Source organism: Tupaia chinensis, unplaced genomic scaffold (genome assembly GCF_000334495.1).
Source record: "Tupaia chinensis unplaced genomic scaffold, TupChi_1.0 Scaffold138854_1, whole genome shotgun sequence".
NCBI lineage: Eukaryota > Metazoa > Chordata > Mammalia > Scandentia > Tupaiidae > Tupaia > Tupaia belangeri.
The window spans coordinates 922463-932982 of NW_006198747.1; the positions used below are offsets into that span (position 1 = coordinate 922463).

At 40.6% G+C, this 10520-nt stretch overlaps 1 protein-coding gene across 3 annotated transcripts in view; it reads left to right on the forward strand.

The window, feature by feature from the left end:
• SYBU (syntabulin) overlaps positions 1-10520 on the forward strand; it is an 80492-nt gene continuing 69972 nt past the window's right edge. The window contains exons 1-2 of one of the 3 annotated variants that reach the window (XM_006161693.3): positions 1-80; positions 1807-2011. In XM_006161693.3, the coding sequence (XP_006161755.1) occupies positions 57-80; positions 1807-2011 (229 nt within the window). In that variant the 5' untranslated portion in view covers positions 1-56. The remainder of the gene's footprint in view (positions 81-1806; positions 2012-10520) is intronic. The other 2 variants (XM_006161694.3, XM_014592929.2) reach the window with 2 other exon arrangements.

Below are 10520 nucleotides of genomic sequence, written 5' to 3' on the forward strand. Positions count from 1 at the left end.
TGCCCCCGCCTGGACGGCGGCGGCGGCGGCGGGAGGAGCCGGCAGGCGGCGGCGCGATGGGGCCCCTCCGGGAGACCAAGGTAAGGGGGGCACGCCGTGCGGGCGCCGGAGGGAGAGGGAAGGTGGGCACTGAGGGGCAAGGAGTGGGCCAGGTGAGAGCTGAAGGGTTGGCGTTTCGGTCGGGGTAAAGGAGGTGGTGGGGACGAGGGCGAGGCAGAGGGGCATTTGCTTAGGTGAGGAGATCCGGGAGATTGGGCAGTGGTAGCGGAGAGAGATTTGGGAGGGTTGACTTGAGAATTAAAAAGACTGACTTTGGGGGTGCGGGTTTTCATTCTGTTTCCTGAAATGAGGGCTGTGAGATGTTGCTTTCAGCTGATGTCCTGTGTGTGTGATGCGAATAAAAGGCATTCCATGTATTCATGACTGAGAAGTAAGGACTCCAGCGAGTCAGTGACCCAGTATTGGTTCGAGGTCTGTAGTGTGCCAAGCGGAGCGACTGACGTGTGATACCTGCTGGGTGACTGATGTGCAGGACACATGCAGAGGTTGGGTGTGGCTGGCAGCCCCAGGGTAGATGGGTGTCCCAGTGGCCATGGAAGTTTCTGGGGTTGGGGTTTTCTCTTCAATTCCTGAACTGTGCGGCTTCCCAGAGGTAGTTATTTTGGCCTTGACTCTTCTTGGTAAGCTGGTGGAAAAGAGCAGGAGGTCGCGTTGCGAAATGGTGTTTGTTACCCAATCCAAAGCCCTTTTTCAGTGGCAGAGGTTGGAGGCAAGCAGTGAAATTTTTGCAAAAGGCTCCTCCCAGGAATCCATTTTAATAAGACAGAGAGAGTCGTGGTGACCCTGAAAAGCACTGGATTTCAAGCTCTTTCTGCTTCTGTGGTAGATATGGGAAGTCTTGGCTAAGCATCTTTCCCTCTGTTAGCCTCAGTTTCCTCATCTGTAAATAGGGGTACAAATTAGTGTCCTCTTTATATTACGTTATAGCCTGGGGTGTAAAGATCAAATGAAATCATGGTTAGAGAAGCACTTTACAAATTAAAAACCATTTCAAATTCTTACTTTTGTATGCATTTTTTTTAATAACTAAGGCATGGTGTAGGATTTAATGCTGTGTTTTGAAAGAGAAAAATCTCTTCTCATGGGTAACCTGTAAGGAAAACAAAAGCTAAACATGATGCAAAAGGTGGAGCCATCTTCCCGGGTGTTGGATTTGTGTTTGCTTTTCTGTTGGCAACAAGCCTTGTGTACCAGGATATTAATGAATAATTAAGATCCTGTCCGGAAGAGGAGGGATGCTAAAGATAAGTGTGTGTGATCCATTAGGAAAGAATTGCTCCAGGTATAGGAGTCTACTTTGTGAGGTGACAGGAAAACAGAAATCAAATTGTCACAGTTAATGCAGAGAAAGCAAAATGGAAGTTCTATATATATAGTAAGGCGAGTGTACTGCAATAAAGAGCCTTTGAGATCTGAAAGCTTGAATGTGATAGAGAAAGGCAGAGTGGGAAGGTGAGTCAGAAATTGCATGGGGAGTGGATTGGCATGCCTGCTAGTGGATGGAAGTGTGTGTGTGTTTTCTGTGTGTATGTGCACATGTGCATGTATGCGAGTCAGTAGATTGCAGGGGTTAGCATGGTGGAAGAATTTGGGAGTTCATTGCAGCAACTGAGATAAGGACTACCCTAACTGAAGATTCAGTATTCAAAAATGTGATATCCTAGAAAATGAGCCTTGAAGCAACCTCAGCTAGTAGTTAAGAGGAGAAAACAAATGTCCTTTTCTTTCTTGATGTCCAATTTTGAGAAGGAGCAGAGAGTGCAGCATCATGAGAAGGAGATTTCCCGAAGCCGAATTCCCCGATTGATTCTTCGGCCCCATCTGCCCCAGCAACAGCACAAAGTGTCCCCATCCTCTGAGTCTCCTTTCTCTGAGGAAGAGAGCAGAGAGTTCAACCCCAGCAGCTCTGGGCGCTCAGCAAGGACCGTTAGCAGCAACAGCTTCTGCTCAGGTATGGTACCCACGGGAAGCCTCCACAAGCAGGAAGCATGTGCATGCAAGTGCATTGTGCATGGGCCTGGGCTGGACCCCTGAAAGCCTAGAACTGGACTATTAGGATGAATTGTTCAAGGTTCATCATTTCAGCAATTTTTACCTATAGATGCATGGTTTCTTATGGTTCAAACCTATGGAATTTCATACCTGTTTTTATATATAATTCTAATTTAGAATGCAAAAATCTAACTTTTTGTTTCTACAACTGTTCAAAAAAATGTATTCCTTCGCTAAATCTAGAAAAGACATTAGACTGAATTTTATGCTAGCATCTGCTACAAGCCTGTGTACTTCTGATTCTGCAATCCCCAGAGGTAAAGCAGTGCTTAACAAATGAGGTCAAGATCAAGGCTCTCCCAGGGCTGGCCTGGCCTTACAGTTTAGCAAAGAGCACAGGCTTTGTGATCAGTCATGCCTGATTACAGCAGAGGTTGGAGGCATTGTCCCTTCCACTACCTGCACATAGTGTGACTTTGGGCAAGTTGCTTGACCTACTTAAGTCTCAGGTGTATCCATGAAATAAATGGTTTGGTAATACTTACCTTACAGGTTACTGTGAGGTTGAATAAAATCGTGTTCCCAAATGTACTCCTAGCACACTACCTGACTTAACAGAGGTACTTAGTAAATGAGTTCTTAATTTAATAAACTATGAATGTCACTTTGGGCACATAATTAAGTGTTCCTAGAACTGTGAGGATATTTGGTAAGGGCACAAGTCTCTACACTTTTGAAGGTGCCACCATTATTATTGATTCATTGAAGCACATGGCAGACTGTACCCTTTGAGAAGTATTAGGAATTTGTGTAGAATTTAAAGGAGTGACTGTCTTAGGATTAGTGAAATATGTTTCCTGGTGGATAAGTTTTTTAGAACTTATTTAGGTAATGCGTAGTTTGAAGATGGATGAGAAAGGGACATGTGAATCAAGGTATTATAATTAATGTTCCAATTTAGCAAGAGGTAATATTCCATTTCATTTAATGCTGGTATCTACAGTTTTCAAGGATTTTACAAATGCAGCATTGGACTTATTACATACTTTGACAGAATAATTCTATCCCATGTATACATTCTGTTGGGTCATAGAGAAAGCCATGATGCATTTTCACATAGAAAAATATGTCATGACTTTCCTGACAACCTGATATATTTAAAACACTATCTTTCATTATATGCTATCTTTTATTATATTTTTTCTATAATATCTCAAATTTTCTGCTTGGCTCTGAGAAAAATTGTATCCAAACTTTATGCTTTAAAACTTATTCCTTGCCTTTTGAATATTACAAATTTTGTTGAACATGGAAATCTACTGATGACTTACTTAATACTCTCCTAACAGAAAACCAAAAGGATATAACTGATAAGCTAGAGAAGTTAAGATTTCTAGAACTCAGAGTTGTATTTGCAGAAGATTATTCTATTTACCGTAACTCAAAGTAGAGTTTGGAACTCAGGGCTTACTCTGGTGAGTGCAGAGGGATTCTGGTGACATCATTTCAAACTGGCAAGGTTTTGTTTACAAACTCAGTTTCATATTTATTTATTTTTATTTATTTTTTAGAGGTTTTCGCTATAGGGTGCGTGCTCTCTCCAGGCAGACAGAGAGAGACAGAGAGACAGAAAGCAGGAAATCACCCCCCAGGGGGGGATGGCCACGCTGCAATCCCTTCTCCTCTGTTCTCCTCTCAGGATCCTGGGCACGCACGCACACACATCTGGCTTGAGTTTTAAGACACCGGGTCCGGGACGCGAACTGTGGTCGACCACGTGGGAGTCCAGCGACATAGCCATTACGCTAACTGCTGGTCCCTATATTTATTCTTGATATTCTCTCCATGCAGTCTGTTTCTCTGTTGCCAACTTCAGGGTGAGTAGCATTATCAGAAAAAAAAGAAAAAGTTGGTCAAAACAAAGCAAAAGGAAAACTCCAAATTTATCTTAGAAAACATAGAGGCAGGACAATGAAATTATTAATTTTGGTTATGACTCATTCTCTCTCAGACCCATTTCCTGAATCATTCCTCCTTCCCAGGAGAGCTGTCTCCCACTAAGGCCATAATGCTGTACATGAAAATCGAAAGTAGATATTGATCCTCTGCCATTAACTAGCTGAGAATTGAGTGACAGAAGCATATAATTATGGGTGTCTCTGAGCTGACCTTTTAATCTTTAGCCTTGCACCATGGCTCCAGATAGGATTCCCTCCATTTCTAGGCCTCTCTCATCTTTTTCTCATCTTCCTGTGTTAAGCAATTCTCCAAGGTTTGGGACCAGTGCCTTTCAAATCTTCCTTCCTTCCCTTTCCTTCAGAGTGCTGATAAAACCATGAAGGTTTTTTGAGTGCTGCTGACTAAAATTGACAGCAGGAAAGCTTTGAGGGCATGTTAATGATGCTTTAGGAGGTCAGTCGGTGGGTGGAAAATAAAAGGGTTTGGTAGATGGGGAGCACTAATGTTGCAGGCAGTGAGATAGAGAATGTAAAACATGTCCGACCAGCAGGGGGAAATAGCTGGTTTTAATCCAGCCATTCTAACACAGAGGCCAGAATACCCGTTTGTTGCTTAATCATGGCACTTCAGTCAGAGAGCAAGGTATACACAGATATTGAAAACATCATCCTCTGCTGGAAGGAAACTAAAATAACTTAAAGCCATTTGTTGTCATTATAGCTTCATAACCTTACAGTAATCATTCTGTAATCACTCATCTTCATTGGAAATCAAGATGTTCACCAATGCAAAGGGAGACGGGGTAGTTAGGGAAGTTCTTTTTCTTTTTGGAACATCCTGAAAATCTTCTGAGTTTATTACTTATTAAATTACTTACATTACTTCTTTTTTAAACACTTAAAATGATCATTTTATTATAAGAGATACAAACGAACAGTCAGATAAGTGTATGTAAAACAAGGTAGGGAAATTCTTACAATCTGGTTGTGAAATTATAGAGCAAGGTGTTACTTGCACACAATGACATTTAATTTGAAAATTGTGTTTTCAGAACTGAAACTAGAGACTCTACATCAAAGGCATTCCTCATGAAGAGCATCCTGTATTTTAAAATATTCATTCTTAAAAAGAAAGATAACCTGTGTGCTTATATAAAGTTTTTAAATTTACTACAGAAAGGTTTATCTTTTCTTTTGAGAGCCTGGCTTTTCTATCATCTGTATTGAAAGAAAAATGAGTAATAATAGATGATAGATATACTTTGGCAAAGTAAAACAATTTTTGTTGATGTTTCCTCTACCCTTTAACCCCATGGTTTCCTTAAAATTTTACTCATCTGTAAAATTAAGAGATTGTAGCTATTTTCAGATGGATGGTCCATTTTTACCTACTTCCTTTTTCCCTCTCTCTCTCTCCACTGCCTCCCTCCTTTCTTCCCAGGGGAGCTTTGGCAAGGAACATTTAATGACCTGATATTCTGTATGCTAATTTGTGTGTTATGCCTATCTCATTTCAGAGGGAAGGAGTTGTGTGTGACCTTCTGCAATTCATTTAGGGTGTGTCCCTCAAGAGCTCTTCTTTAAATAGCTTCTTAGCAGAATTTCTTTGAAGATATGCATGTATTTTGTGCATTTCATCAACACAGGAGTGTTTTTCTACTTGGACATCATTCCAGTGTTTAAAAAATATCTATTCTTTCTAGTTTGTATCCAGTCTTGGTCACTGTGACCTTAGTTGGAGTCACTTAGTTTTATATGATATTGGAGGCCAGGCCCTACTTTATGTGCACAGCAGGTAAAACATTGCACATTCTTAGTAAATGTTAATTAATACTTTGTTTTTTATACACATAAAACAAAGTATGTACAGAAGTGCAGTTAACATTAAGTTAACAGAAACAAGACACCTTCTCTCATGTCCCCCTTTTTTTTTTCTTTAAATCATTATTTTGGCTTAAGTCACCCTATTGTTTTCCCTTTGCGTTTCTTATTTTTTAGCATGCCCATGAGAAGTGATACAGACCACATTTTCAGTTTGTGTTTTGTATGTGTTTTCAGTTTGTGGCCTGTCAACTCTAGGCTTCTGTACATTTTTCTCCCTTTTTTTCTCTTGGTAGTGAACTGTGTTTGTCATCATACCATTGCCGACTCCAGCCACTATTAGGAAAGCCTGGGTGACCTAGCCAGGCACACACATCAGTCACCTGACGTGGTTAGCAGCACGCAATGCATGCCTCTCTGCTTAGTTGAGGCAATAATTATCCCCTTAGAACTGGGAGGCAGATGGATGGCTGGGTTTTAAGCTAGTTCTCCTTGGGGTGCCTTGTAAACATAGCAGGTGGAACAAATTATGCATATAGAACACTGGTTGTTTTATGGAAGACCAGTAATTTCTCTAAGTTATCTCCATATTTCCAATGTGCACACACAGATACATGGGCAAGTCTGTAATTTGTGCATTAATAGCATGTGCCAGGTTAATCAACAAAATGGTCAGAATCTGAGATGCTTTTCAGTCTAGTCCCAGAGAAAAGGGTTTGCAGAAGCTATTTCAGTTTTTATCTTCTGTTCTGGTTCAATTTTCCTGATTAAATTCTGGGATATAATATTCAACTCCAGACTTGTCCCTATGATTAAGTTGGCCACTTTCTTCGTTTTGGGACTCTTATTTCCATGTGTCTGTGTTTAATTTTCCTGATACAGCACACTGGAGGTGGTGTGAGAGGAGGGTGGGAAGAGACAGAGGGTCAGAAAGAGGGGTGGAAATAATTCTAGGAACTAGACATGGAAAATTTTTTGTAATGTGCATGATTGAGTCACTATGCAGTGTGTACTGGATGGGAGATCGCATTTTGTGTGCTGTGATGATGCTTAGGGAAGGAATGTAAATTGAGTTACAAAAAAAAAAGTTTCAGGAAAACAAATATATATCTATTCAATGACTGCAGTAGGATATGTAGCCCCAGCTAGGTGCTACTTTATAGGATGCGTAAAGTTAGACTTGTGTTCATGGAAATGTGTGTGTCACCTGTGTTTGCTAGGAGGGTATTTGGATTGATTAGGGTCTTTGATGATTCAATAAAATGTGGGGGGAAAACAGTATAGAAAGCAAACATAGATACCAGAGACACTGAGGGAGGAGAGTGGGAGATGGCAGAGGGTAAGAGATAGGGAATCAAGAATGGGGGGAAAAAAAGCAAAACATACAGAAAACAAGAAATGGAAGATTATTTGCTGACAATAACATGTTTGTTGATGTGCTTGATTGAGACAATATACAGTGTACTCTGGATGGAAAATCTCATTTTGTATGCTGTAATGATGTACAGTGAATGAATGCAAATAAATAAATTGGAAAAAAAAAAGAAAGTATTTCAGTTTTTAGGGGCGGCTGGGAAGAAATCTTTCTTGGAGTGCTGATGACCTAGAGGTAATCATTGTTGCTGTTTGTGGGAAGGACAATTAAGGCAAATTACAACCTGACTAGTGCCCTGCTGAGACATGAGCATGCCTTCAAAAATTTGCCAGGTCTTGCCAAACAGAAATATTTCTGCTATGCTTTTGTCCAGTTGAAGAAACTTGGCATCTGGGTAGGGTAAGCCTTTGAACATGATGATTTGCATTGAGATGAACTGCTTACAGTGAAGTGAGCTGCAAACCGAATTATACTATAATTGAACCACTGCCAACCAGCTGTGAATTAAAAAACAAAGACTCTAAGAGTTTAATATCAGTTTAATGAGTATGGGACCTAGGCAGTGTTGTTGCACAATCCGTATTTCAGTGCTTAACTTTGTCATCCTTGGATATATGTAAAATAACAAAATAAGTTACAAAGGATAGGTAGACATGCAGTTTTTGACAGTGTAGTTAACTACACTTAAGACAAGAGTGAAACTTTTTGCCATTTAACTTCTAAAAATGTTTCACAGCGAGAACCGTGAAAGCTAATCATAAAATTCACCCATGTCTGAAAGCAATTATGGTACTTGGAAATCTTTTATGCACTAAAGTATCATGTTTATGACCATGGTTCCTTATTTCAGAGTGTGGTGTTTATCTACTTTAGAATCCTCAGTAAAACTTATTTAAATATGAATACTTTGGCCCCACCCTAAGCCTATCATCTTGGAATGAGAAAGTCCAGGACTCTGTGTTTCAGGGGCTTTCCTGATGTTTGTTATGCATACTGAAGTCTGAACCTCCTTGCTTTGTGGCCTTGTGTGTGTTTGGGGACTTTGTAAGAAAACTGAAGAAAGTGGCATCAGGAGATGAGTAAGGATCAAAGATGCTAGAAGTGGTGGCTTGCCAGGCTGTTTAAACCAATGGCCATGGGCAAGGGTGTCCTCACATCCCCTAGAATGATATCTTCTAACTCTATATTTACAAACCCTATGTGATTAGCCTTAGCAATGATATTATTTATATCAATAGAATGGGCTTAACTTATATTCAAATAGTAGAAAAGTAAAGGGAAAGGGGAGAAAACATTTCCATACTGTATTTTCCTATATCAGCCTCTCTCTGGATTTACTGTCTCTACCCATACTTCTCAGTATTTTGTATTTTCCTTCTTTGACATTGGGATGACATGGAGTACAATGAAAGTGGGTATAGTGAGTACACCAAAATGGCACTCTGAGTGCACAGTGGATACCTTGGAAAAAGTAGAAAAAAAGAGAAACTAAGGCCTGTGAGTCAGTACATATACCATTTTTCACGTTTCCCCAAAACGTATTTATCCAGTAAACATTTATTAAGTCTGCTAAGGATCAGGAATTGTGCTAAGGCTACCAAAAAGGATAAAACATAGGAACTGAAAAAAATCAATTATTTTACTGACTTAATCCTGATAATGAAATAAATGGATTGACAAATCTTCAGATGTGACTCCCACGCTACCACCTTTACTCCTTCTTTTTGTATCCCTGTCCCTTTTACCCACCCCCCGCTCCACACATTCTCCTACCTTGTAATTTGAGTTTGTTACTCATTTATTATCTACGTTGGCCTCTCATATTTCATAAGCCCAACGATGCAAAGAAGTAACATTAAATAGTGTAGTGTAGTGGATAAACATGAGCCTTTGCATTAGCAGACCTGAGTTAAATGCGTGAGATGAGATAGAAAGGCTGACAGAGCCAGATCATGAAGGGCTTTGTATACCATGCAAAGAATCCGATCCATGACATCAAAGGATCATACAGAAATATGGCCAGTAATGGAAAGAGTAATATAACCTGCCACTTCTAAAGGTATTTACAATTTCAAAATTCAGCTTTTTAATGAACTCTGTGGGCCAGATATGAGGGGACTTCAAAATGTTCATGGAAGGACCGAACAAGGAACAATGGCATAGTGGTAAACCACCATGCTCTGTGAGGCCGAACCCTATGGAAATATTCTTGGTCAGCCTCCAGAGACCTCCTCGAGTAAGTCAAGTACATGTGTGCCAATGGTACAGGGCTAACTGGAGCTGGGGATGGATCATGATCCATCCAGCATCAAGATACTCTCAGGTTTCATCTCTCTGTCTCAGTCTCTCTCACGGAAGAAATAGATTGATAAACTTTAAAAACTGTTTGTGGAAAAATGGAATTCAAGTACAAGTTTATTTTGGTGCAAAGATAATTTGAAATCTATGCATAATTGTTTCATGATGTGCTCTTTTTATGAACATTTCAAAGACACCTTGTAGCATCTCTAAATAACTAGATGTGGGTCTGAGGCTGCCATTTTGCAATTCTTATAGCTTTTGCAAAGCCAATGGAGGGTTTTCAGCAGGGAAGAGCTATGACCGGATGTATAATTCAGAAATAAGTTTTTGTTCATGTGTTGAACAGTGGATGGTAGAGGGCGGGAAACCATGGCAAGGAGCCTGTCTGGTTTAAGGCCATCACAGTAGTCTAAGTGAAGGCTGATAAAATATTATGTGTGAGTTTTAGGGGTATAACAGATGGATCTCAGTCACCAAAAGCCAGTGGATGGGGGAAGAGAGGATTGTGTCTATGTTTCTACTGAACCAACACAAATGAAATAGCTAGAACTGGGGAAAAGGGCAGTGAGTTGAGTCAATTAGTTCATTTTAGGTTTGTTGTATTTGAGACAAAGCCTGGAGTCAAAAAAAATTTCAGAGATGCATGCAGCTAAAGTCAAGGAAGTGGATAATATTAATGGAGGGAAGTGCATGGAGGAAGATGAGAAGACCCAGGATAAAACTCTGAAGTGTAACAGGTGTAGGATCAGACCTTTGGGTTATCAGTGAGCTAAGGCAGAAATAGTTACACAAAACTGTGGGAGTGAAATCCTGACTACATCAAGCTGGGACATGAATGAGAAGTGACAAATAGGGAACCAGCAGTTAGCGTAATGGCTATGTCGCTGGACTCCCACGTAGTCGACAGCGGTTCGTGTCCCGGACCCGGTGGCTTAAAACTCACGCCGGGCGGGTGTGCGTGCGTGCCCAAGATCCCGGGAGGAGAATGGAGGAGAAGGGATTGCAGCGTGACC